This window comes from Penicillium argentinense, assembly GCF_028826775.1.
Source record: "Penicillium argentinense strain IBT 30761 chromosome Unknown utg000006l_segment0_segment0, whole genome shotgun sequence".
In the NCBI taxonomy this organism is placed as follows: Eukaryota; Fungi; Ascomycota; class Eurotiomycetes; order Eurotiales; family Aspergillaceae; genus Penicillium; species Penicillium argentinense.
This window is the reverse complement of record NW_026622665.1, coordinates 56932-83169: the sequence shown is the minus strand read 5'-3', so window position 1 is coordinate 83169 and position 26238 is coordinate 56932. Positions and strand designations below refer to the sequence as shown.

Sequence of the window (26238 nt, the reverse complement as noted above, 5' to 3'; positions counted from 1 at the left end):
GTCTTAGCTTCGATGTTCCTTCCCGTCAGGACCCGAGTTCTTGTTGCAGATGCTTCCTTCCGTTCTCTCCTGCTCTGTTTTGTTTCCCTCTGATGTGTCTTGCAGCTTTCCGACCGTAAAATTCCGTCGGTGATGTGTTGTTCTCCTTCTAGGAGATTCTTATTCATATGGTCCTGAGAGACCATAAGAGGATGATGATTCTTTCCTTTCAGGTAGTTCTTCAGACATTCAAGTGTTTCAAGAGCTTCACGAGATTCAAGATTTCTTGACTTGCTCTCGCCATTCCGTCTTTTCCTGCTTCCTTGCGTAGCTGTGCTTCAGCCCAGACTCCATCAACTATGGTTCGTTTTTTTCCCAGTCAGACATCCCGCATGTGGCAGCTGCACGTCGTCACATCACAATATGGCGCCAAGATAGTTCAACAGCTGCCCTGCGGTGATGGAAAGGGCGGCTGAGGCTTCCCTAGTTTGCCGTGTTTGAGTCTTAAGGAACCTGCAGGATCGGTCCCAAGAACCCAAGTGGAGAATCATGGTTCCAAAGACCCAGAACCTGAACCGGGTCTTGGCAGTTGTGGAACCGGACCAGACCTGGAGAATCGGGAATCCTGTCGAGGTCAAGTCATGTCCACTGAGCACGGAGAGAGTGGTCTTTTTTGCCTATGTTGGTGGTCATGTGACCCAGGCCCCAGGGTGACCCTCGACACCGAAATAGGTATTTTTCCTTCCTATTGAGGCGGCATTGTGCAAAGTTGACTTCGCCATGACCCAGAACATAGTCCACTAGTCGCGAACTGCGACCTGGACTGAGTGAGGGACAGTTCTAGCCTCACGGCCCAGACCGATCTTGAGGGTGACTGTCATGGTGTGGCGATTCATGTGTGGATGCTGTCACGATCCGTGCTGTATCCGGACAATTGGAGATGTACATGTTGTACTTCGGAGGTACGAATTGTCTTATTGTTCATAGGGAAACATTAGGCCATATATATACAACGAGAAGAGCAAGTTGATTTCCAATCAACTTGGTTCTTCGTACAGATATCTCGGGATTAATTCCGATAGTTCGGCTTGGTTCCTGATCTGCACCAGCCTCATATCACAACAGTACAGTAAATGACTGTGTATTTCTATTACCCCTATTTCTCACTATTTATGGGTTGTCGCAGCTAGCTGATACAGTATGGCATTGTATGCAAGAATGGGGCTAATCTACCGAGGGGAACCAATCCAAAAAGATAGGATGAATTGATTGAAGAAAAGAAGAAAAGAACGTATGCTGCGAGGACACGTTAGGGTGTCCTTGCTTACATGAGTAGGGTGAGGCGTTGAACCTCCCGATCTCGGAGTGTCGAGAATCCCCTAGTACAAATGAAGAAGATATCACGACACAAACGGAACTAAACTATTTCGGGTGCTACCCCACTATCCTCGACACTATCTTTGGTACCAACATCACTAGAAGATGGCGAGGGCATTGGGAGGACTACCCACACTGCCAGGGACATTAAGGGGACAGCTTGTAAGGAGGAAAGAGTATCTCTTTTTCTGCGCGCAGGCTTGGGACAGCGCCTCGAGATCCCAAAGCTCGCCAATGTTGAGGCCGAATAATCCCAGGAAGTATTGATGCAAGACTATGAAGAAAGGCTCGTCAGTATCAGCAGTAGAAATAATCAGGACATGAAGATCAATGCAAACGGTGCATGTTTGGGCGGGAAAACAATCTCGTCGTCATGTAGCAGAGTGCAGGTTGGGCGGGAATCATAACACTCACGCAACTCGCCAATCGTGCCCTCCTTCCCATCTTCCTCCCGGATGGGCGGAAGTTGCTCAAACGCAATAGTATCACCAGCAACAGCTGAAAAGTGGTGGTTCCAAACCCACTTTGCCGACTTCGCATTCCCTTCCATTCCAACCGCGCGGTGCTTCTCCATCAGCTCCGCCTGGTTCTCAGGAGTGCCCGCCTCCTCGAAGCCCAGTGTAAACCCAGACCGGATGATCAGAATGTCGCCCTGCCGAAATTCAACTCCTTCCCATTTAGCCACCGCCTCAATATCCTCTGTCGTGATCTTGTGGGAGTCGAATGCTGAGTATTTGATTCCGTGTGCGTCTGCGTATGCTTTGTAGTCGATCAAAACCCCGCGTCCAACAAGACCACCCCGTGAGTGCCAGTGATTGAGTGTGGGCAGGTTGCGATCCTTATGAAACGGGGTGTCAACCTGGTGAAGGCTCTCCTTGGTAGGCTTGACGCCGTTGTAGCTGAGGCCCGAGGTCTGATGGGCAAAGTGGACGAGACTGTCCCACTGGCTCGAGCATTGTGTGTTGAAGTGTACCTCGTCGTCAAAACCGTGGATCTTGAATGGGCTGTCCTGGAATGAAAGCACGTTGTGTGAGAGCCCTGCGCGCATGAAGCCGGGCGTATGGATGGCATTGATGGGCCAGTTGAGTGAAACTGATTGACCATCGCGCGCTTCTTTTAGGGCTGCTTGGACGACAGCCGGGGTGAGGAGGTTGAGGCAGCCTAGGTAATCCTTTTCTCCATCTTTGTCGAAGAGTCCCCAGGCGCAGCCCTGGGGCATGCCCCTGACTGGTGGGAGATCGTCGAAGCTGGGGAGATTGCTGTAGTCACTGGAGGCCATGGTGTCTTTCATCTTTTGTAGTCTTGAATGGGGGTTAGAACTCGTTGACAAAATAAGAAGAGGGAAGAAAGAAAAGTCTGGATACTTGTTGGCTTTGTCTCCATCATTGATTCAAGCATTCCAGCTCCGGTTCAGGGTGTTACCGAAGGATTGAGCGGTGGGAGCCGAGCCATTCCATTCCAGTTTCAGCAGGTGATATGTCCTGAAACAATTTAGGGCCTTGGCAACGGATAGGGTGTTCCAAAGCCTATTTACGAGCTGGGGAAGACTTTTGGTAATCTGAACATATCATCGTTGGTTTCCCTTCTCCAATCGTTCCTCTTGTCGTTGGCGGAAGCAAATGTCCCAGGCGGCGAGTAGGATCTCGTCGACCACGTAAAATCAAAACAGTGGCGTCAATCCCGATGGAGTCCAGGATGGCGCAAGTGCTCAGAAATAAAATTCAATCAGGAATAGCATGCTCTTGGTTGGTTGGATTGCATGAGCAACTGCAGTGGGTGGTCAAAAGCCAAGGCACAACTCTAAATACGAGGTTTCTAATAAGCTTTGCTCAAGCATTGTCGCCAAGAAACCCCAATTTGTGGAACTGAATTTAATTGGCCGCAATTATCCCATAATTATCCACGACAACCATGTCAACATATGCCACATACATTGTGTGGAACAAGATCCACCAAAACTTAAGTCCTTTCTTGAGTAGGCTGTGATCTCGCTCCTCCAGTGACTGTGGCATCAGGCTTCATTGGTTGTGTCGGGATATATTCTCCTGTCGGAACAAACTGGCTGTGACCCACTGCTAGCGACCGATGGATAACATCCCTTGCTTGGTGTACACATTCTTGCGCTGGGCTGTGGCCTCGGTGTTGTGACCGCCGAAGGCCGGCGTGTGGGATCTAGGGGTGTTTTTCCAACTAGACTGAACAACTACATCTATGAACACAATTGACTTTTGCTTTGGAGCATACACACTGTCCACTTAACTGTGTACACAGTACCTAGCTGGTGATACCAACAGGTTGTGTTCTCCATGTTAAAATCAGACCATCAGCTTCGAAACGCTCTGTTGTCCACATCTTCAACATGTTTGGAAATCTTCCAGTTGGACGAAAAAGAATCTTGCGTCATCAGACTCATATTGCTTCGTGAAGTTCTCTGGTTTCACAAAACCTTGGCAAATGAAGAGCCAACGACCGTGTGAGTCATTGCTTGACTGGAAGCAGGTTCGCCATGATGCAATTTTCGCAGAAAGGACCACTGTGGCAGTTTTACTTCTCCTTTCAAGAATAAACTCTCAAGATCTGTTTGGAACTGTCCCAATGAAATCAGAAACATTGACGATGGCTTCATCATGAAAGAAGAGACAAGAAAGCCTGCTGGCTTGGCGACTTTGCTGGAGAAGCCCCTGCTTAACTTACACTTAATCCATCAAATGGTCAGTCCTTTGAAATACCCTACCCTTCTCCAGTGTACCGGTTGGCCCTCCTACTGGACCTTTCATTTAGTCTATCTTGTTTGGAGACATATTTCTTTGATAACCATTGTCTTTCTTAAATGATGTTCACAGCTTGTCATTCTTCTTCCAGATTTCAATTCTGCCAAGAACCACTGGTTAAATATTGAGCAAGTTCAATTCCAGGCAGGTCAGTAGGATAACAGTACGCATATACAGTCAACTCCCGTGGGCTGCACGCCCGTGAGTTGCACACATTTGTCAGCTACACACTTTTTTCCTGCCAGGACTAGTTTTGCCCCACTTTTACATATAAAACTCTCGTGGGCTGCACCATTCATGGTCTGCACACTTTTCATTCCTCCTATATTCGCTTACTCATCATATCTGGCCAATCACAATGCATGATTCTACCTCGCCGTCGCCATCGCTCCCCCCTGCTCCTTCGGTGCGATCTTCGGTAACCCTTTCAGCGAAACTACCCTATCCAAAACGATCAAATGCGACTATATCTGATGCTCAGAGGAAAGCCCTGCGTATCTTTGCGTCTGAGACACGTCCCAAGCCTACCCAGAAAGCTTGTGCTGCATGGTTTCATGCGAAATTTGGCCGAATAATCGATCGCACGAAAGTTTCTCGAACCCTTTCATCTCAGTATAGCTACCTGGATAACGGCGAAGCTAGAACTAACTCGAGGAGGTCTACTGCACACTGGCCGCTGTTGGATGAGGCTTTATTCCAGTGGCAACAACGACACGCAGAGAAGGGGTTTCCTATAACTGGGCCCTTGATTCGTCTTAAGGCTGCAGAATATTGGAAGAAGATGCCGATGTACAAAGATCAGACTATGCCTCTATTCAGCGACGGCTGGTTAACTGGCTTTAAACGTCGATATTCTATTAGATGGCATACCTTTCATGGTGAGGCTGCCTCGGTGCCGGACTCGATACATCATGAGACGAAAGCGATCCAGGTCATCTGCGATGAATATGCGCCTGAGGATATCTATAATATGGATGAGACTGGCCTTTACTGGCGTCGTATGCCTAATGGTGGGCTTACATCTGAAGGTCGTCCTGGCCAGAAAAGAGACAAGACGAGGATAACTGTCGTCGTCGCATCAAATGCGACCGATTCGGATCGATTGCCTCTCTGGATCATTGGAACTGCAAAGACACCTCACGCATTAAGGGGTATGAATCTGGCTTCTATTGGATGTAAGTGGCGCTATAATAAGAAGGCTTGGATGCGACACGAAATTATGGAACAATGGTTACGCGCTTTTTATCTACGGATCGGTAGACAGAAACGTGTACTTCTATTGATGGATAATTTCAGTGCACATCGTATAGCCCTTAAAAAGGCGCCACCGCCGTCTAATATCCGGATAGTCTTCTTTCCAGCGAAGGCTACATCTATCTACCAGCCCCTAGATCAGGGTATTATCCAAAAACTCAAGCATTACTATCGCAAGAGCTGGATGTATTGGATGATAAGTATGCTAGATCGTGGCATCGATCCACGTGAACGTATGAGTCTGAACTACACGCTACGGTGGTTAACGCAAGTGTGGCGAACAAGGGTCAGCAACGAGACTATTCAGAACTGTTACATCAAGCGTACTGTTCTTCCTGGGTGCCGACTATCTAGTCAAGATCAGGCTGATCAAGACCAGATAGGAAGTAACCTACTAGATCCTGAATTAAAGCCTCTTTATAATCAGGTTGTTGAAAAGCTTGCGTTTCAACCAGATGCAGATGAAATATTACCATTCGATGAGTTTCTCAACCCATCAGATGAAAATGTTGATACCGCGGAGCCAGAGTTGGACGACATTGTCATCAACTTCGTTGGTGAGGATATCGGCGATGATCTACCTGATCTTGACGAGGAATATATATTTGGGCCAAGACCAGAGGTTCCGTCCGACACGGTAATCCTACGACACCTATCAGATCTATCACTATGGGCTGCACATAGAGAGGGGTGCACAGAGGAGCATATGTCGTCAATTGAGGCTTTAACCAAAGCCTTCAAGAAGCTTGAGGTAGATGGGAAGAGACAGAAGACGCTGATGGAGATGGATTTAAACCCAAATAGGAAAAGCTTCATGTATATATTACATAATCGGGCTATGATCCTCTCATGAGCTGCACACATTGAGTGTGTGCAAGATAAAACCCATGCCCCGGAGGGTGTGCAGCCCATGAGAGTTGACTGTACTGTCTAGTTTTGGTAAGGACGCATGCTCCAACACGAAATTTGGAGTAGGGGCCTAGTTGGTTATTAGAGAGTAGACTTCAGATTGTTGGTTTTGCTTTTGTCGAGCTCCGAAAGTAGCTGATTACTTACAGAATGCAGCCTCTTTCGCAATATTTGCTTTTGTGAAGATAGCTTCGAGTTCTTGACCCGAAAGCTCATGGAAAGGGGGACTAGATGCCATATCTACTCGTACTAAACTTCGCAATCGGACAGACACGTTTCGGAGATTTTGTCAGCAGTTGAGGAACGGAGGCACTTATAAATACCTCGAAGGAAGATTGCTTCCTTAACTCCACAGGATCGGACAATTCGTCTCACGGTGTTCCTCCACTAAATGGGCACTTTGTACCTCAAATTGTCCGTATTCATCGTACCCTAGACTTCCAGATTTGGGGGCTTATCGCGAGTAGTGGGTCTCAGGGCCCAATGGGCAAATTGCCAGAATTAGCTACTGACGTTGGGGTCGTCGGGAAACCATCGGGATTTTGGGATCTTGCGTGGTGTCAGTTACAATGTATGCCTAATTGGGACATGGCAGTCATGTGAAAAGGGGTTACTGGATGACGCGTGCTGTCGCGCTTCGGCCCTGAAAACGAGCACCACGGGAAAAGGGGAAAGCTTAGAAAGCAAAGTGGCGAGATGTGATTTTGAGCCTTTATTTCGTGCTGGTATATCGGGGGATACTAACCTAAATAAGTAAGAAACTTTCGCGTATTTTGGTTACTGGGCTGGACATCCTGATGAACCAAGTGATATTAAAAATACTGTCGGCAGCGAATACATCATTATGGAGCATGCAAATGGCGTTTAACTCCCTTCACGGTTCTTAACGCCCAAACTCTCAGGGCCAAGGCTGATGGATGACAGCCTCTTTCGACTATTTCGTTATTGTTATAGGAAATGGAAGGATGGTGCAGTAGCCTTACGCCATGAAATGATCGAAACTGCTCGGCTTTGGAAGGAGCTAGGCTTTGAAGGTCAATGTCCTTATCCTTTTCCCACACGAGAAGAACTCGTCAACCATGAGAGGAAGTTCAAACTTTTTGAGGCAGCGCAGAATTTGCGAACCGATTTGTCCGGCCTGCTCCACCTGAACGCCCTGAAGCCCCTCTATTCTTCACCCGAACACCCTGAATACCCCTGAAGCGCTGACGTGGCCCCTCGGCTCAACTTTCCCTCTCCCCCTCCTTCCTGCTCAAGTCCCAGTCCCAACATCACTTTCTTGGTGGCCTGAACCGATCCTGATCGGTGCTGATCAGTTCCCAGCCTCCTCGGCCATTCTGATTGGCATCTGGAGAGCATTGGGAGAGCCTGCAAAATACAGATGGTGGACCGACGGGGTGCCTGGACGCATTGCCGTGATAGCTGATCAACCGCCCTCGTCCTCGGACTAATTCTGAAGCCGATCGCCCGAGTTGGTTATTAGAACTGCCGAAGGGCGTGGCCTTGTGGACTGGTGACATCGATCAGCCAATGCGGGTCCCGCTGAATATTAGTGATAATCGGCGTCCCCGGATGAATCTGCCGCCAAATGTGCGTGTCGCAAACTCGCGGCCCCTTCCCTGATCGTTGCACCAAGAAGGAACAAAAAGATAAACAAGAACAACAACATCATGGACAAGAGGAGATGACGAGTCCCGAACCAGTTGAACGTCTTTCTTGCTGCATTCGTCTGTGCATTATTCGTCACTTCGTGTCTAACAGACAACTGGTCGCGACAGCTGGTACCCACACCGTATCTCTGACAGGACGCAAACCGTTTGTGCAATCTCGCTCCCTGATACACATCATTACGGTTCGATGATGGTTTAAAAATTGCGCTCTGGCGCCAGTCTGTGCGCTGCCCTCGGTAACTCATAACAAGGTGGTGTGGCGCGTTGCCGCGGAATCGGACCTCGCAAGCCCCTACGGAAAACGGCACAGATGTGGTCAGCGATTGTCCATGAAATGTAGGCAGTAACTTTTTCGAGGAACTGAGTGCCGGCTTTGCTCCTTTATTTTGGTGAGACTGCTGTGCCAGACGAATTTCGCGAAATACTTTCCAGGCGCTCCGAATTATTCCAGAATCACGATTGAACTCATCGACTGTCTCAAGATGTCAGATTTGAACCAAAGTACCAAGAACATGAAGCCATTAGATCTGTTCTCACAGGATCCGCTGGTGAATAAAGCTGCCATATACGTCAAGGACTACATGAGCAGATTCGATGCTTCGCATGACTGGCAGCATATTCTCCGTGTCATGGCCCTTGCACACAGAATTTATCACACCATGACAGCGAATTCACAGCACGGATATCCATTAAGCCTTCGCACAATCACACTCTCCGCGCTTCTTCATGATGTCACGGACACAAAGTATCTGGTACCCAGTCAAACCTCAGCTTCTCTCATCACGAACTTGCTTGTGGATTGGGGCGCAGAGCGATCCTACGCGTGGGAAATTCAATCTATCTGTGAGGGAGTCAGTTATCGCACTGAGGTGAAGGATCCGTTAAAAGTGCAAGAACTACTCCAAAAATACCCTGAATTGGCGGTCGTCCAAGACGCCGACCGTTTGGATGCTATTGGCGCCATAGGCATTGGCCGTTGCTTCACATACGGAGGCGCGAAGACCACCAGGTCGCTAGACGACTCCGTCGCACATTTCGATGAGAAGCTCTTGCATGTGGCAAAGATGATGAAAACAGATGTTGGATTGGCGATGGCAAAGAGCCGTACAGAACGGCTGGAAGCTTTTAAAAATTGGTGGTGCGATGAATCCATTCTGGTGTAGGGTTAGTGCGTGATCGCTATTTTGTATTAAAATACACACAAAAAGTTCCCTGTACCGTATGCGATAACGTCCCTCTACATATGATCAAATTTTATGTGATCAGTTGTACACGCGGGGTATTCTTGTTCGCCCATGTGGTCTCATGTTATGAACGGATCTTGCCCAGATGTGAAGGTATTCCCATCCGGCCCGCCACCAAGCCATCGCCGCCCACCGAGAGCTGATGAGCCTCATCACTGCCGTCAGGAAATGGATCTACTGTCAGACAAAAACCGGCTGATCTTGGGAAATTTGAATGAAAAGCAATGCTACTGGAAAGGATACGAGCTTCAATTTGCAAGAGCGTCCCCAACGCATGAGTCACGGTTTCCAGTCATGCGCAACATCCTCCAACGAACCCTCACAATGGATACATGCCTTTTCCCTTGGGAAACAAGGGCCTTCGCCGGTCACTGTCGCGATAGTTGTGTTTTTGTCCCTTGTGTGGCCCTTCATGATGCCGAAGCTCAATTTCGATGTCAGAACCTCCGAATTTGCGAGGAAGTGAAGGTCGTGGATCGCGATAGCCCGACATGATTCAGGCAAAAGAAAAGCCAGATTGCCAATATAGGTGGGTCTATTATGTCCAAAATTCGATCGACACGACCGCCCTCAGACATACAAAAAACGCGTCTTGTTTATCCTGGTCCCTGCGCCAGCCGTGTCGAATAAGCAGCCAGCTGGTGAGTCGTCCTCCTTCGCGCGTAGACGACAAATTCAATATTAAACTATCTTAGCTGAGTTCTATGAGATTGACGATTTGTATATCCTTTGCACCAAGCCTCCTGCGTGTGTTTTGTTCAAACAGAACAAGTCAAGCGCCGCTGCGTTCGAAGGCCTTGCGCCTGCTATCGTTCCTGTCTTCCCCTTAGAGAGGTCGATCACTGTGAAATGCTACTCTGTCCGCAGGAAACAAGTCCCCATGTGCCCGGCATTCTGTTGTGATATGTCGTACCGTAACGGAATCAATTCCTAACCTCACGGAATTACCAGCTTTGATTGGAAATCAATCTGGAGGTCGCATGTGTATATAAACCCTCAAGTTTTCTGTCCAGAAGGAATACAAGCAATCTTCCTTTGAATTACAACACATTCTGCCTCACCGATTATAAAGTGCAGGGCTCTACGCTTGACTCGGCGATTCTAGATCTGAAGGATGACCCGGCGATACGTGATCGAGACCGTCACCAAAAGTTCTGCTCGACGTACGTACAATTATCCCGATTGCGAACGCGCGAAGGCCTTCATCTACAGGAAATCGAGATGAAGGACCTCCAGTTTGAACCTGATCCCCGGATACAGTCAACTTCCAGTATTGACATACCCAGTTATTACATAATCCACTTAACGTAACGTAATTCACCACCGAGCTGACCGCACCACCGAGCTGACCGCTCACCCGCCCTCTTCCTATTTAATAGCGTATTTATCAACCAAAACGCCGTAATATTAATAAAACTATCTAACTGAACATTTATTTGACTTATGCCCTATCTCACCACATATAGAGCAGGTAAATCGACGCTTTTGTAGGGGTGCTGCTGTAGTTTGAACCGGTTGAACTGGGTTGGGCAGAACGGGCTGAACCAAAGGAATAGGCTGCTCAATAGGTTGTGAGAGCTCTTGGGCCTCTTGGACTGATAGGCCTGTGGGATGTGCTTCTCGTCTCTGCGTACGTGCCCTTTTTTGCTTCTTTTTCTCGTTCTCTGAGCGTAAATCCTGGATTTCCTTCGTGAGAATTATAAGCTCTTGACGGACGTTATGGAACCCTTTCTCTAGCTGGTCAATTGCTTGATATGCTCGAAGTGATGGGCTTTGCGACCGTCGACGAAGAAAAGCTTTGATTGATGAAGCTTGACGACGTGCTTGAATGCTTGTTTTTGGGGTTTTTGGGCTAAAAGCGCTAGATCGACTGCTTGGTCGGCTCCGAGGGGGTGTAGGTGTACGAAGCCGAATATTTAGCTTTGATATCACTCGGTTGGCATCTAATGGCACTAAACCAGCTGCTGCGAAGCTATTTTGAATCGTAACTGATTTAAATGTTTCAATGCGCGCGAGTGGATATGCTTCGAGGAAATCAAGCTTGTCGATATGGTTGATACCAAGACGCATCTGACGCTCGACGAGCTTACCGTACGCGCGTTTAAGCGATGCAAAACAACCAATATCAAGTGGTTGAAGTAGGTGTGATGAATGCGGTGGCATACAAATCGATATAATATTGTTTTGAGCACAGATTTCGTCGAATTGTGGTGTCAAATGACTACCGTGACCGTCAAGGATAAGAAGTCGATATTTGCCTTTTATGCGATTATTTGTCGCTGGAATAAAGCATTTTTGTAGCCATCGAAGCCCAATTTCATCTGTCGTCCACCCATTTGCGCTTACTTCAAAGCGCCAGTCTCCTGGAAGATTGTCGAACCAAGCATAATGGTATAGCTTAGCTTTAAAGATGATTGTTGGTGGAAGCGTCCACCCGCTTGCGTTGATTGATTCGATTACGGTAACCCACTCGCGATTTCCGGGCTGTAAAAGCGAGCGCCGACCGTAGTATTCCGCCCGCGTAATGACTTTTGCGGTCGCAGTAAGGCCCATCGCGAAGCCAGTCTCGTCAAAATTATAGATATCTTCGTCAACGATACCATATTGCTGAATTGTAGCTTGTACGGTGTCGAACCACTGCTGGATAACTCTTGGTTCCTCTTGCGTTGCGCGTTGATAGTCGTATCGTCGTGAGAAGCGCGATTTTAGCTGCTCAGGATGCCGTTTAATAAATTTTGTAACCCAATTTGGGCCAACGACTTCGATATTAGTTGAACCACGCTTCGCGAGTAGTAAATCAGCCATTTCTCGCACCGTCGACGGTCTAGGTGCTCCACCGCGAGTATCCATTGAGATAATCCACTTAAGAAGCGAACCCTCTTCGATTTCTGTCAATTTATGGCCATTGGCGCGAGATTCGGCGCGATTTAGGGTGCCGCGAAGTCGTGTTCGAAGCGTAGAGTATGGGACTGAATAAGTCCGTGCCAGTACACGAATTGGTGATTTATCTCCATTTTTAATAGCCTGAATAGCTAGGAGGATACGACCCTCTTGTTCAATGGAATTTCGGCTTGATCGAGAGCGATTTGGTGGCATGGTGGATGGTTAAACATAGAACGACGCGTCTGGACGCGAAAAAGTGGGTAAGCGGTCAGCTCGGTGGTGCGGTCAGCTCGGTGGTGAATTACGTTAACGTAATTCACAAGCGAGTCGATCACACAAGCGAGTCGATCAGCCAACTACAGTCATAATTTTGATTTGCATATATTACCACCACAACGCAATTAAATTAATAGCTACTGCTTCGGACATCTATTTATCTTATGCCCTATCACTCCACATCCACTGCATCTTGGTGGAGCCCGAGTTCGTTGCGTACTGGCCTGATTTGCGATCTCCACGGAGGTTGTAGCTTCGGCTTCAGCTGGCTGTTGGCTGGCCTGTATCAACGCACGCGCCTCTGTAGCACCTAATGCTGTATCATGAGCTATTTGACGAGTGGATCTTGATCGCTTTTGCTTTTTCTTTGTATTTGCAGCACGTAAGGCCCGGTTTTCTTCGGCTAAAAGCACTGCGCTATGCATAGCCATATGGCAGCCCTTAATCAGTTGATCAATGGCCGCTTTGGTGGGGGTAGGAGGGCTTTGAGATCGATATTTAAGTAGTGCCTTAACCGAAGATGCCTGCCGATGTAGCTGCTTAGAGTTGTGTGGTGTTATAGGCATAAAATCGGCTGAACTGTTGCTTCCACGACTTCGGGGTGGTGTTGGAGTTTTTAGCCGAATATTGATCTTCGAAAGGACTTGAGTACGATCAAATGGCACTAATCCTGTTGCTTTGAAGCCACTTTGTATAGTGGTATCTTTAAATGCTCGTAGACGGGCCTCAGGATATGCCGAAAGGAAGTCAAGCTTGTCGATATGGTTGATGCCATTCCGAGTTAGGCTTTCGACAAGCTCACCATATGCACGCTTTAGGGGGGCAAAGCAAGCCACGTCAAGTGGCTGGAGTAAATGCGAAGAATGCGCTGGCATGCAAATTGGTATAATATCGTGTTCCGTGCAGATTTGATCGAATTGAGCCGTTAAATGACTGCCGTGTCCATCAAGGACTAGTAGTCGATATTTGCCCTTCGAGCGGCCTTTAGTGTATGGAATAAAGTGATTCTTAAGCCAGTTAAGGCCAATATCGTCAGTAGTCCATCCATTTGCGCTTTTGTCGATTTTCCAGCCATCCGGAAGGTCATCAAACCACGATTCGATGAAGACTTTGCCCTTAAAGATGATATACGGTGGAAGGTGCCAACCAGCGGCGTTGATTGATTCCACAGCAGTCACCCACTCACGATTCCCAGGTTGTAGCATCGATCGTTTCCCATAATATTCGGCACGAGTGATTACTTTAGCGGTCGCAGTTAGGCCCATTGCGAAGCCAGTCTCATCAAAATTGAAGATATCCTCGTTGGCGATGCCGTACTTGGCTATAACTCGCTGTACAGAGTCGAACCACTCGCCAATGACAGCTGGGTCTTCGCATTGTGCCCTTTGGTAGTCGTATCGACGACTAAAGCGACTCGCGATCGTGTCTGCATGACGTTTGATGAAGTTTGGGACCCAATTAATGCCAACGGTCGGAGGAGGTGTAGGTCCACGGCTTGCGAGTAGTAAGTTGGCCATATCTTTAGCCAGGCTTGGCCGGGGAGGATTTCCACGTAGATCCATAGATAGTATCCATTCAATAAGCGATTCTTCTTCGAACTGGGTCAATTTATGACCATTTGCGCGTGATTCTTGTCGGTATTGCTGACCGCGAAGCCGGCTATATAACGTGCCAAAGGGCACATCAAAACGGCGCGTAGCTTCACGAATAGAAGAGACTTCATGGTTTTTGATGGCTTTAAGAGCTAAGAGGATCCTACCTTCCTGCTCGACACGTTTTTGGGCATTTTGAGAGCGAATTGGTGGCATAGTGGGTGGTTGAAGGTAGTGGAAGATTAAATGGGGGACGCGACCGCGTTGGCTGATCGACTCGCTTGTGTGATCGACTCGCTTGTGTGATCGACTCGCTTGTGGATTACGTTAGTTCCCAAGCGAGTGACGCACCCAAGCGAGTGACGCACACCGCCTACCCCTTCATTTTTAAAATGATATTAGACTACTAAAAACACTATTAAATTCAAAAACTATAGACTAGGGCACCGAGTAATTGAATGGCCAATACTATTGCAGCCGCTACATCTCCGCGGTGCACGTTTGGCTGGTGGGGGTGGCAAAATAGGTGATTCAACCGGTGCGGGCGGATGCTGTTCAACAGGTTCCACTGGCTGCACTGGCTGCACTGGTAGTCGCAAGCCCTCTCCAACTGTAATACCCTGTTCGCATCGAACGAGACGATTCGTTCTTGCTCGCTTTTGCCGTTTCTTCTCATTCGCAGCCCGTAAATCAGCAATTTCCTGCGCTTGTAGCACATTGGTATGCATTGAGACACAGTAACCCTTGATAATCTGATCTAGGATAATCTTTGATGGGGAAGGAGGGCTTCTTGATCGTTTTCTAAGTAGTTTTTTGAGTGAAGAAAACTGTCTTTGTACTTGTTTGACTGTTTTTGGCGTTTTCGGACTGAACTGGCTCGATCGGCTGCTTGGGCGGCTAGGTGGTGGTGGAGGTGTTCGGAGAGAAATATTCAGTTTTGAAAGCAGCCGTTCAGGATCTAGTGGAACTAGACCTGCTGCTGTGAAACTATGTTGAATAGTCTCTAGTTTAAAGGTCTCTTCTCGTGCCTGAGGATACTCTGCTAGGAAATCTAGCGTATCAATATGGTTAAATCCTAGCCGTGCCTGATTGGTAATCAGACGACTATAGGCACGCTTAAGAACAGCAAAACATCCAATATCTAGAGGTTGAAAAAGATGGGATGAATGTCCTGGCATGCAGAGTGGGATAATTGAGTTTTCAGCGCAAATTCGGTCGAATTGAGGCGTGAGATGGCTACCATGGCCATCAAGAATCAGAAGGCGATGCTTTCCTTTCATCCGACTTGAGGTGAATGGGATGAATAGATTTTGAAGCCATCGGACGCTAATTTCATCTGAAGTCCAGCCATTAGGTGAAACTTCAAATCGCCAATCTTTTGGAAGGCCATCAAGCCAACCGATGTTGTGGTTTTTGGCTTTGAAGATTATACATGGTGGAAGAGCAAAACCTGCTGCACTGATTGACTCGATTGTAGTCACCCATTCACGATTTCCTGGCTGTAGAACTGCCCGACGACCATAGTACTCGGCTCGAGTAACCACCTTTTGTGCTGAAATAAGGCCCATCGCGAATCCAGTCTCATCAAAGTTGTAGATATCATCTGATTGGATGCCGTTCTTATTGATCACATTTTGAACGGTTTTAAACCACTCACGTAAGACCTTCGGGTCCTCGTTTTGAGCACGTTGATAGTCATAGCGTCTTGAGAAGCATGTTCGAAGCACTTTTTGGCGATTGATAAAATTTGATGCCCAGTTTTTTCCAACTGTTGGTGAGGGGGTGTTTCCGCGGTCGGCAAGTAGAATATTCGCTATTTCTCTCACAGTTGAGGGCCTAGGCGCTGCACCGCGTGAATCCATTGAGAGTATCCACTTTACAAGCGATTCTTCTTCAAATCCAGTCAATTTATGACTATTAGCGCGTGTATTCGCGCGAGAAGACTGGCCCGCACGTCGGCGGCGGATTGTAGCCTCAGATACGCCGTATGTCTTGGCTGCAGCGCGAAGACTAGGAAATTGTCCTTGTTGAAGAGCCTGAATGGCTAATAAGATCCTGCCCTCACGATTAACCGAACCCTGGCTTGATTGAGCGTGTTTTGGTGGCATGGTGGGTGGTTGAAAATAGTGGGTACGCGTCAGGACGCCATTTTTGGTGGGGTGCGTCTACGGCAGCCGACAGTGAGGTAGGGGTCAAAAGTCGAGGACCAATCATTCGGCTCACCGCCCTAGACCCCGCCGGCCTGACCGCTCAAGCCAGCATCCACCAACCAGGTTTCGGAAGAGAGATACCGCTGGTTTGTGGGTCATATGGTAGGGGGTTTTTAGTCATACTAAGTCTATTCGGCTTGGATCCAAACCTGGATTTCAAAATACATCAAAATAAATCTCCATGGGACTGAATTCTGGTTTCTTTACTAATTTTTGACCAATTTTGCTCCATTTTGTATGCCCCAAATGACCTGAATACTCTTTTTTTTTGACTACGCTGACCACCTATAGAGACCTGATATGCCATTTGGTCGCCCACGGCTCGACGTGGAGCCATACAAAGACCAAATTACCATGCTTCTGGCACAGAAGATACCTATAAGCAATATTTTAGACATTTTACACGAATACTACGGTCTCAAAATGTCACCGAGGACATTCAAACGTCGCACGCGGGCCTGGGGCATCCAACAGCGAGCACCAAATGGTATCACCAATAACAGAGCCTTACAAATGCGTGTTGAGACCCTTATCTGTGAGGGTAATCTCTCTTCGAAAGAGATTCTTCAGGTACTTTCGCTCGATGAAACACCTATCTCTACCGACACACTCAGGCGAATTCGTAGCCTACTTGGTATACGTCTTCGCATTGACGACCAGGATGATCAGGAGCAGCAGGAGGACGAGATACTCGAGATATTAGTGGACCAACAGGCCATTGGCCTTGTTGAAGGATATGGAAAAGGTCACCTCTGGGCCCATCTACGCCGTCATGGTCATGTCTTCGCCCGAGACCGAATCTTCGATGTATGGTGCTCTCTACGGCCTGACGCCCTCCTACGTCGCTCGACCGGTCTACAGCGGTCTCGCGGTGCATACCGATGCCCTGGGCCGAATTTTGTATGGCATATTGATGGCTATATGAAGTTAGAGCTCTTCGGGATCGAGATATATGCTGCGGTTGATGGGTATTCGCGCTATGTTACCTGGTTTTACGTGGGCATCAGCACGCGGACCGGATTCAGTGTCCTCCACCAGTATCTGAATACAATATCGACCACTGGTTTCCAACCGCGCGCGATCCGCTCTGACTATGGTACAGAGACCATGCTGATCGCAGACGCCCACTATGCATTAAGAAAAGCTGGCGCTGAAGCTGTTGATGGCCACCCAGAACTACAGTTTACCGACTGCTTTTGGTACGGTCGCAGCACCCAAAACCAGCGCATCGAGTCCTGGTGGGGACAGCTTACAAGCTCTACGAACTTCGTATGGCGTGAGCTTTTTAGTTGGCTTCAAGAGCGAGGCTACTACGAGGCGTCTAAGATCGACAAAGTTGCACTTCTTGCTGTTTACATGCCTTCAATTAAGGATACATGTGCGGAGTTCGTGCTCACATGGAACTCCCATCGGATCAGGAAGCAGAAGGGTCGCCCCTATAGCGTTCCAGGCAAGCCATGGTTGAACTACTATTACCCAGGGCGTGACGAGGAGGATATTAAGGATTATAGGCATCATATTGACCCTACAAAGCTTGATGCTATCAAGACTGACGTGGGGAGTTGGGATACTGACGTATATCTACCTACAGAGACTATACACTGGTGCCGTACTCAGCTACTGGGCATGGGCTTTGACCCTGAAAAACCACCAGCGAGAGACCATGGCACCCACCCATATGTCAATACCTACCTTCGGTTACGGGAGCTCGCTGTCGATCATACCGAAGGGGGCCTCTTTCCCGTCCTCTCACTATGCGAGAAGCCAACTATGCCCCCTAACTGGGCGCAGGATTAAGGGTGCGGGCTGCGGGCCCGCACCGTGGTGGAGATTAATGGGGATCAATGGAGATCAATACCTATATTTGGTAGGACCTTAATGACTATCAATCATTAGTTTTTTCAACTTTAGTGGGAGACAGGGTGTAGAGGGCGTCCTAGGCTTTCTGCACCTACTCTGCGCCCTCTGCATCTCCTAGGCTACTACATCTACAAAGCATGGCCTCTCACTATTACCCAAGCGACACACCCGATCTCGTTGATTTAACAGACACATACGATGACTCACCATCCTCCTCGTCTTCCGTCTACTCAGGAGCACCACCGAGACGACCTGGTCAGCTCATACCAAACGAACACCTCCTTCCTGAGCCATACAGCCTAGTCAGCCAGCGAATAACGGGTAGGGTAGCAGGGAGGCATCGCAAGCTCCATATGCAGAAGAGCAGACCAGCGCAGATGCTAGCACCACAGCAGCAGAGAATTCCGACAATTATCCACTTCTGTCTCTGGCGAAAGCCATCATCAGATCGAAAAACTTGGACGATGGACGAACTCAGTAAGTATGACTCTATTACTTGATTCTTTCAAGGCGCGCTTGCTAATAGACGCTACACTGTAGCTGACGTCTCCCAGTGGATCTCTCCCCACCGTGTCTTTAACTTCCAAGACTTTATTACAAGAGACCTTCTTCCTGCGCTTAGTCCGGAGCTTGGAGCCTATAATCCGATACCACACATCGACCGATACCAGCTCGCGACTGGGCTAAAGGGCCAAAAACCAAAGAAGGAACCACAGTGGTTATCCGCTACTGAAAACCATGCACGGTGCGCGGCAGAGCTCGCTTCGCAGTTTACTTTCGGTAGCCAAGCACGCCAGATCTACCTTATCATCATACGTGAAGAAGAGATAGATAAGGACGTGGTCATCAAGCCTGAGTCCGAGTCAGAGCCTCTCCGTGAGGCAAGCTTGGTCAGTAACTGGAGCAATCCAGAGACCCCAGGGCTAAGCTTCCAGTCGCGTACCGCGTCACAGGAGGAGATCCTCGCTGAGAGACTTAGAATTGCTAGTGAGAAAATTGTTCAGCTAGAGAAAGCACACCAGCAGGAGACATCGAAGGAGATACCGCAGGAGGACATAACGCAGCGAAGAGAGGCTTCAGGTGCCCGGCAACGTGGGCGCCCGCGGCGACGTGGTGGTGTCAGGAAAGATAGAGCTAGGTGTACTCCAGTGGCAGCACTCTCGGCACTATCAGGGGCCACCTCACCGCGGCGTACGCGCAGTATGGCCCCTCGTGGTGGAACAACAGAGTCTGGTTAGTTAAAGTAGCTTTCAAATGCATATCTAGGCCATTTTGAGCACCTAAAATCATCGAAATTGGTCAAATTCTGGCACGTAAACAGATTATGGGCACTTGGAGAGCTTTTTTTATATGGTCATATGATCCATAAAACCAACGTCACCTTCTCTACGAAACCTAATTGGCAATGTCAAAATTCCCTATCCATAGATTCTGGCAGAAAATTACGTACCTTAGGTGTCGAGATTACTATATTAATCCTACCGCCCGTTTTCTGCCTGCCAAATTCGACTTTTGGCCCCTACCTCACTATCGGCTGCCGTAGTGCGTCACTCGCTTGGGTGCGTCACTCGCTTGGGAACTACGTTAGTAAAAAGCTGTTGTGTCCGTAACAATTCCCTGCCGCGAGGGGAATTGTTAACGTAATTCCCGGCTAGCCGGTCATCCCGGCTACGCGGTGTTGGAGCACCTGAATAGTCCTGCACCTCATACCTCTGTTTGACCGTGTCCACGACACGGGGCGCCCCCCTTTTTGTTCAACACGCGGTCACCGCCTCGCAATTTTCGTCTCCGTAGTAACCCTCTGTTTTCAAACAAACACCATGCCTCCAAAACGCTCAGAAAAAGCTCAAAAATCAATTCAACAGGAAGGTCGTAGCTATTCAGAATGGCAGATTTACCTCGGTCGCTGCTGCTGCTCGGTCTTTTGATGTCCCACGTACAACTCTCGGTGCTAGGATCCAAGGGCGAAAAAATCAGTCCGGTACTCGCTCAGTTCTGTATAAATTTACTCAGCTTGAAGAGGACTCTATCCAGGATTGGTTAATATCTATGGATCAGAGAGGTGCAGCTCTCACAATCTCTATGTTAAGAGATATGGCTAGTTTACTGCTGCAATCTCGCGGTTCTAGCTCCTCTTCAAACCCACCAACTGTGGGTAAAAATTGGCCAACTGAGTTTATTAAAAGGCATCCAGGCCTGAAAACTCGTTTCTCACGCAAATATGACTACAAGAGGGCCGAGAATGAGGACCCAGCCATAATAATTGAGTGGTTTAAGCTGGTTGAGAAAACAATCCGAGAAAATGGCATTATTTCGGACGATATCTACAACTTTGACGAATGTGGCTTTTCCATGGGGATAAATGCGACTTCGAAGGTTATCACGCAAGCATTTTTCCATGGTCGGAGAGGTGTTTTGCAGCCTGGGAATCGTGAATGGGTCACAGTTATCGAAACTATCTGCGCATCTGGGAGGGCCCTTCCACCATACATCATTTTCAAAGGCAAGAACTTCATGGCTAGATGGTTCGATCACCTTCCAAAGCAGTGGGCTCTTAATGTTAGTCCTAGAGGCTGGACTAGCAATGATATTGGATTAGATTGGCTCCAGAAACACTTTATTCCACATACAACAAGTCAGACAAAGGGGAAGTTCAGACTTCTAGTCCTTGATGGCCACGACAGCCATCTTACAGCCAGATTCGACCAGATCTGCAAAGAAAACAACATCATTCCGATTTGTATGCCTTCGCATGCCTCCCATCTTTTACAGCCTTTGGATGTTGGCTGTTTTGCTGTTCTAAAGAAGCTTTACGGCACGGAAGTTGCAGAGTATATGAGATTAACCAAAATTTTGTGTTGCGCTGGCGTTGAAGAGAAAGCTCAGTCATGAAATGCTGCCAGGGACTTGACACAAAGGTTTCACCGAGCGCATGCTTGAAAATAATTCGTTCGAAAAATTCCCCTTTGGTGGAAGAGAGAAGTACGAGAGTGTAACGCAACGACTGGTCTTGGAAAGGGTAACGTAATCCTGTGGTGACGGAATTGTGACCTTTTTCCAACCGTGATAGGTCCTATGTAAATGTGGCTGGCGTGAGCTTCCGAATCCGAACCTGTATCAATCTTCGCCGTTGAGCAGCAACCCTTGTTTATCTCTGAAGGATGTGGTGGAAAACTGGAATATTGTTCCCAGGTTTCCCGCGACTTGATCTTTTGTTCTGGTTTAATCCGGAAAGCTTGTTTACGAGCTTGTTTCGTGGAGCTGAAAACAACTCTTTCTTGGCAAAAACGTTTTCTTGAAATATCTCGCCAATCAGAGGTCTCAGGGCCTTGAGAATTAGTTCATCATTGTCGTAACTTCATGCGCTATCGTTTGATACCTATTTTGTAGGCGCGATGGTAGCGATGGTTGCGACTGGTGCGAATGTACAGAAATTGCCCCCTGACAGGAGAGGACCACCGAAAACCATGGTACCCCGTGACCCACCCAAATCGATGGACGACATCGCAGAAGGGGCCCGCCAGGTGCTGAACCACATTGAGAACAATGGCACCGAGGACCGATACGTCACAGGATATATCCGGGCTGTCCGCCAGTACAGTAAAACCGGGTTATAACGAATCAATTCAGACAGCTAAATTCATTCGTTATATCTAAGTATTCGCTATATCGAGAACCATTATATATAACCACAATAATCAAATTCAGACATTAAAATAACTTCTAATATCCCTCTGCTCCTGGTTTGCCAATTTTCTCCCTTTCACCACTCTTTCATGTTTATAAAGCTCTCGCAAAAATGAAGAACTACCCTGAGGTTGCTGCTCCTCGTACAACCGAAGCCTTTCCAATGCATCAATAGCTTCCTTGATTGAGATAGAGGGTAGTTCTTGAATGATTTCATCCTCTTCTTGCTCAATTTCAGGTTGAAATTGGGAAAGAATTAGATCATCTATCTCATGGATATTATCTTGTACAACCTCATCGTTCGGATTAATGAAGTCGTCAATATCCATAGGATCTCTGATCCTTGATGAATGCTGAAGCTCTTGAAAATCCCTAGTAATATCAGAGATAATCGGATTGATCTCAGAGAGCTGTATTTGCTCAGAGCGAAGAGCTTTATTAAAGCATCGCTGGATTGTTTTGGATGAAAGATCAAATTCCCAAGCTTCAATACCCCATCGAACTGCATGTAGGACATGCATTGATCTTGAAGGGTCTCGTCCTTCTTCGTACTCTTCAAGGATAAAACGCACCCATCGTCGTTTCCAGTAAGCCTTCCAAGTTCGAATAATTCCCTGATCAAGAGGTTGAAAACGGCTTGTCGAATTAGGCGGAAGCCAAATAACCAAGGTATTTTTCAAAGGAGAAGGGCCTTCATCGATTTGTTCGAAAGCAGCTTTATGAGCAGAAAAATGATCTAGTAAAAGAACCACTTTTCGTCCACTCATAGTATTATCAAACCATCGGAGCCATCCCTCAAAAATCTGGCCTGACATCCAGGCTTTGCGGTTGGAATACCATTGGCAATTAAAGTTTTCAATATTGATTCCCGCAGCTGTAAAAGCACGAGGCTTTTTAGCTGTACCAATAAAGCATGGTGGCAGGCGTTCAGAACCATCTGCATTGCAGCAAAATAAAACTGAAATTCTTGCTTTTTCCTTCTTCTTCCCCGGTATACTGCGTGTTGAAAGGCTTCGATCTGGGACCTGCTTCCAAAATAGTGACGTCTCGTCGCAGTTGTAGATATCATTTGGCTGAAACGTCGATAGTAGCTGTTGGATAGGTCTCATTGCTTGAGAAGCAGTCTCAGGGACACTGCCTTCCTCTCCATGCTGTTTATAGGCTCTGATTGATCGTCGAGATTGGAACCCAGCAAGCCAACCATTACTAAAAGAAGGCATATCCTTCCCTTGATAGCTGGGAATTTTAGCCCAAAAGAAACGCGCTTTCTCGCGTATAACCTCCTGGCTGATAATGATCGGTCCTTCTGCTTGTTGTACCCACTGAAATAAGGCCTTTTCTAGGTCGGGCCAGAATTCGATTCGGATACGCTTGGAGTTGGTTTGGTGTAGAGATAGATGATTATCAAGGCATTTGTATCGTGAGGAAAGGATTTCAGAAACTGAAGATAGAGCAATTGGGTGCTGAAAAGTCTTTTTGAACCAGCGAGCCAGCTCTATATTCGAAGCTTTTGGCTGGAGTTGTCGTTGAGCGCGTAGAGCAATCTTTTGCGAGATGGGGATAGCTGTACGGCGAGGCATTTTGTGATCACGTGGTACCTGGGTATTACGATTTGTTGAAGATTTTTGTATGGGAAAAACAGGAATCCTATCTATTTATACGAATTTCGTTGTAAGGGGGATAATTCGTTATTTGTATGGAATGTTAGAAAGGAATGCGTGGCAAATTCTTTATAACAAGGGATTCGTCTTAGCTGGGTTCATTATAACCCGGTTTTACTGTACTTGATCGAGCCTCTGCTCACAACAGCCGCTACTATCTTCAGATGTTATTGATCATTGATAGAAAAATTTGCAGTGGAGGCGTGAACCATGCCAAGTGGCAACGCAGGTTGTTCAGGGTCAAGGCAGCTAATTTGGAACCTTGAGTTTATCCCAAGAAACCTGTCCTGGCCACCCATCTGCGTTGGCACCTTTAAACCGAAGCTTCTGCTGCCACAACTTGTACGAGTCCTGATCAGCCCCCGTCCACTGGGGACCAGGTCCAACCTTATACGCCTTACATCCTTCCTCTACCAGCCGCTTGCCCATGGCATCGATAATTGGGCTGTTTGGCTTTGTCTTGAACCAAGCAGCCCCAGGAAATGGAACAAAGCCGCCAGAATCATGTGTGTTTGGAGGTCGGGGCTTGGTGGCTGTGGTATCCGAAGGATCAGTGCCTGGGCATCTTTCCATTCCCTTGACATCCTTCCCAATTGAGCAAGCGCTGAAATCGGCGACTAGATTACTCTTGCCTTTTGACCCACCAGCGACTTCCACGGGGTAGATCTGATGACTTGTTAGCGAAATATTACTGTGTCTTGAGGGAACTGCTACGTACAGCAGTGAACGAAACTGTTGTATCTCTTTCACCGGGACAAGACCCAAGGTACTGGGTGTGGTATTCTCCGGTGACTCGGAGTAATTTTGCAGATGCTGTAAGGCCACATTTCATGTTTGGTGGACATGCCTGTACACCAGAAACGGCAGTGGTTTCGCCCGTTGAAACAGCATAGTTTGCTCCCAAGTTTAGGCCTCCGGCCGCGAAAATTGACGAAACTTCTCCGCTAGACGTCTTATCAGCCGAAATGTAGTGGGTTATGCTAAAGCTTAGAAAGCAAACTTACAAATCGAAGGTACCTGCAGCATTGGGCCAAGTGACACTTGTAGTTTTGGTATAAGAGTACCCCGCCGAAATACTACCTCCTGACGGGTCTGGGCCAATCTCAACTCCCGTGAACAGAGCCGGGGCAGTCCAATACGTATCATGGCCTTTGACGCAATAAAATGTATCGATGAAGCATTCCTTTCCACGAGTATGGGTGGTTGGACCACTGCAACCAGGTGAGGCTGGGGTATCAGCCTTTGTGGTTGCTGAATGTCCAAGTAGAAACACCGCCACGGCTGCAAGGCGTTTTGGCAACATATTAGAGAAAGCTTTTCTCTTGAGGGAAAGGCTGATTGGTATGGTGGAGTTGAGTAAAAGTATGTATGTCATGCGAGGGATGAAGAAAGGAAGAAGTTTTTTATTCGAGGGATTGGGCTTTTATAGTTTCTGTGAGATGCCAAAACTTGCTTGGCATGACTTTGTAATTGTCGCAGCTAGCTGATACAGTATGGCATTGTATGCAAGAATGGGGCTAATCTACCGAGGGGAACCAATCCAAAAAGATAGGATGAATTGATTGAAGAAAAGAAGAAAAGAGCGGACGCTGCGAGGACACGTTCGGGTGTCCTTGCTTACATGAGGAGGGTGAGGGGTTGAACCTCCCGATCTCGGAGTGTCGAGAATCCCCTAGTACAAATGAAGATATCACGACACAAACGGAACTAAACTATTTCGGGTGCTACCCCACTATCCTCGACAGAGGTACTGTTCAAGTCAATCCGGTGCCGATCACCATTTTCCTGACATAAGATATCCAGAAATTTCGTAAACAAGCTTTTTCCTTGGTTGGAAAAGGTTCAAAACCTTATTTACGGCTGCTGCAGGTGGTATAGACCTTTATACTTTTATACAGGTTGAAATTTGCTCGTTACATTGTTCAAAACCTTATGATGGATTCAGCCTCGTGCCTTGGTTGGATGAGCCTTGTTGTTGAATATCCATCCCACCTTCCATATTGGTTCCCCCTTTGTCTTGGTTGTAGGTTGTGTAATGACGGGAAGGCAGAGGCGCCTAACATCTAATACTATCTTGTGTTCTTCTTTTACTATCAGAAGTATTTTGCGGTTTGGAAGAGAGAATTAGCGAAGTTCTTCAAGTTGCCCCTGGTGAACGAGGACTTGCTCACGAACACTTTCATGCAGATGGACCACTTGTTTTGAGAGGAAAATTGTGTTTGTTATTGACTCCATATGAGTGGAAATTAAAATGTTGGACCCAGCACTAAGTTTGTGTTTTGGTGAACTGGTGTTGTCGATCAATGTGTTGAACTTGTCACATCATCTTTTGTTTTTTCTTTTTCGTGTACGAAAATTTCGAACATTTAAGAGGACTTGGGCTTCCCCTCACTTTCTGGAGAGGCCAATTCTCAAAGCAGTCTTTCCTTTCCGTTCCTTTCCATCGCTTTCCTTTCCTACTTTCATTGAACCAAGCGCCCAACATGCAGCAAGACGGGCCCCCACGCAACAAGATATCAAAGTGGTGGTGCATCGGTTTCTTTATCGCTGCTATTGTCTTTTTCATCATCGGTGGCGCCCTGGTCGGCTCCTATCTTTCGGCAGGTTACTCGACTTGCAAAACTAAATCCAACTATGACGACTACACCTACGACTACACCTGCTTCGATGGCAATAACAGCGAGTACTACGGCGGGGTTGCCATGTTCGTCCTCGGTAGTATCTCCAAGTTTGTTGCCTGGGTGCTCCTGATCATCTACTGTGTGCAGCGCCGTCGCCGAAGCTGGTGACTCCCGACACTTTAGCTAGTGTGGCACCAATCCATCGTTTACGTCCTTCGTGTGGCACCGGAAAATAAACTGCTAC

At 47.6% G+C, this 26238-nt stretch overlaps 9 protein-coding genes across 9 annotated transcripts; 6 read left to right on the top strand and 3 right to left on the bottom strand.

Annotated features, from left to right (window-relative positions):
- Nucleotides 1–1454: 1454 nt before the first annotated feature.
- N7532_007188 (uncharacterized protein) lies at nucleotides 1455–2635 on the bottom strand (the record flags this gene model as incomplete). The annotated part of the gene is made up of 2 exons (XM_056619681.1): nucleotides 1455–1630; nucleotides 1771–2635. The coding sequence occupies 2 exons, from the start codon at nucleotides 2633–2635 to the stop codon at nucleotides 1455–1457; spliced, it is 1041 nt and encodes a 346-aa protein (XP_056473047.1).
- A 1850-nt stretch (nucleotides 2636–4485) lies between these two features.
- Nucleotides 4486–6234, top strand: N7532_007187 (uncharacterized protein; the record flags this gene model as incomplete). Its single annotated transcript, XM_056619680.1, has 1 exon — nucleotides 4486–6234. One exon carries the CDS (start codon nucleotides 4486–4488, stop codon nucleotides 6232–6234), a length of 1749 nt encoding a protein of 582 aa, XP_056473046.1.
- Nucleotides 6235–8442: 2208 nt separating this feature from the next.
- Nucleotides 8443–9123, top strand: N7532_007186 (HD domain-containing protein; the record flags this gene model as incomplete). The annotated part of the gene is made up of 1 exon (XM_056619679.1): nucleotides 8443–9123. One exon carries the CDS (start codon nucleotides 8443–8445, stop codon nucleotides 9121–9123), a length of 681 nt encoding a protein of 226 aa, XP_056473045.1.
- Nucleotides 9124–16588: 7465 nt separating this feature from the next.
- On the top strand, nucleotides 16589–17962 carry N7532_007185 (uncharacterized protein; the record flags this gene model as incomplete). The annotated part of the gene is made up of 1 exon (XM_056619678.1): nucleotides 16589–17962. The coding sequence occupies one exon, from the start codon at nucleotides 16589–16591 to the stop codon at nucleotides 17960–17962; it is 1374 nt and encodes a 457-aa protein (XP_056473044.1).
- Nucleotides 17963–18489: 527 nt separating this feature from the next.
- On the top strand, nucleotides 18490–19263 carry N7532_007184 (uncharacterized protein; the record flags this gene model as incomplete). The annotated part of the gene is made up of 2 exons (XM_056619677.1): nucleotides 18490–18506; nucleotides 18627–19263. 2 exons carry the CDS (start codon nucleotides 18490–18492, stop codon nucleotides 19261–19263), a joined length of 654 nt encoding a protein of 217 aa, XP_056473043.1.
- Nucleotides 19264–21429: 2166 nt separating this feature from the next.
- On the top strand, nucleotides 21430–21642 carry N7532_007183 (uncharacterized protein; the record flags this gene model as incomplete). The annotated part of the gene is made up of 1 exon (XM_056619676.1): nucleotides 21430–21642. One exon carries the CDS (start codon nucleotides 21430–21432, stop codon nucleotides 21640–21642), a length of 213 nt encoding a protein of 70 aa, XP_056473042.1.
- Nucleotides 21643–21729: 87 nt separating this feature from the next.
- On the bottom strand, nucleotides 21730–23292 carry N7532_007182 (mariner-Tc1 transposon family protein; the record flags this gene model as incomplete). Its single annotated transcript, XM_056619675.1, has 1 exon — nucleotides 21730–23292. The coding sequence occupies one exon, from the start codon at nucleotides 23290–23292 to the stop codon at nucleotides 21730–21732; it is 1563 nt and encodes a 520-aa protein (XP_056473041.1).
- A 330-nt stretch (nucleotides 23293–23622) lies between these two features.
- Nucleotides 23623–23946, bottom strand: N7532_007181 (uncharacterized protein; the record flags this gene model as incomplete). The annotated part of the gene is made up of 1 exon (XM_056619674.1): nucleotides 23623–23946. The coding sequence occupies one exon, from the start codon at nucleotides 23944–23946 to the stop codon at nucleotides 23623–23625; it is 324 nt and encodes a 107-aa protein (XP_056473040.1).
- Nucleotides 23947–25856: 1910 nt separating this feature from the next.
- Nucleotides 25857–26162, top strand: N7532_007180 (uncharacterized protein; the record flags this gene model as incomplete). The annotated part of the gene is made up of 1 exon (XM_056619673.1): nucleotides 25857–26162. One exon carries the CDS (start codon nucleotides 25857–25859, stop codon nucleotides 26160–26162), a length of 306 nt encoding a protein of 101 aa, XP_056473039.1.
- Nucleotides 26163–26238: the final 76 nt, after the last annotated feature.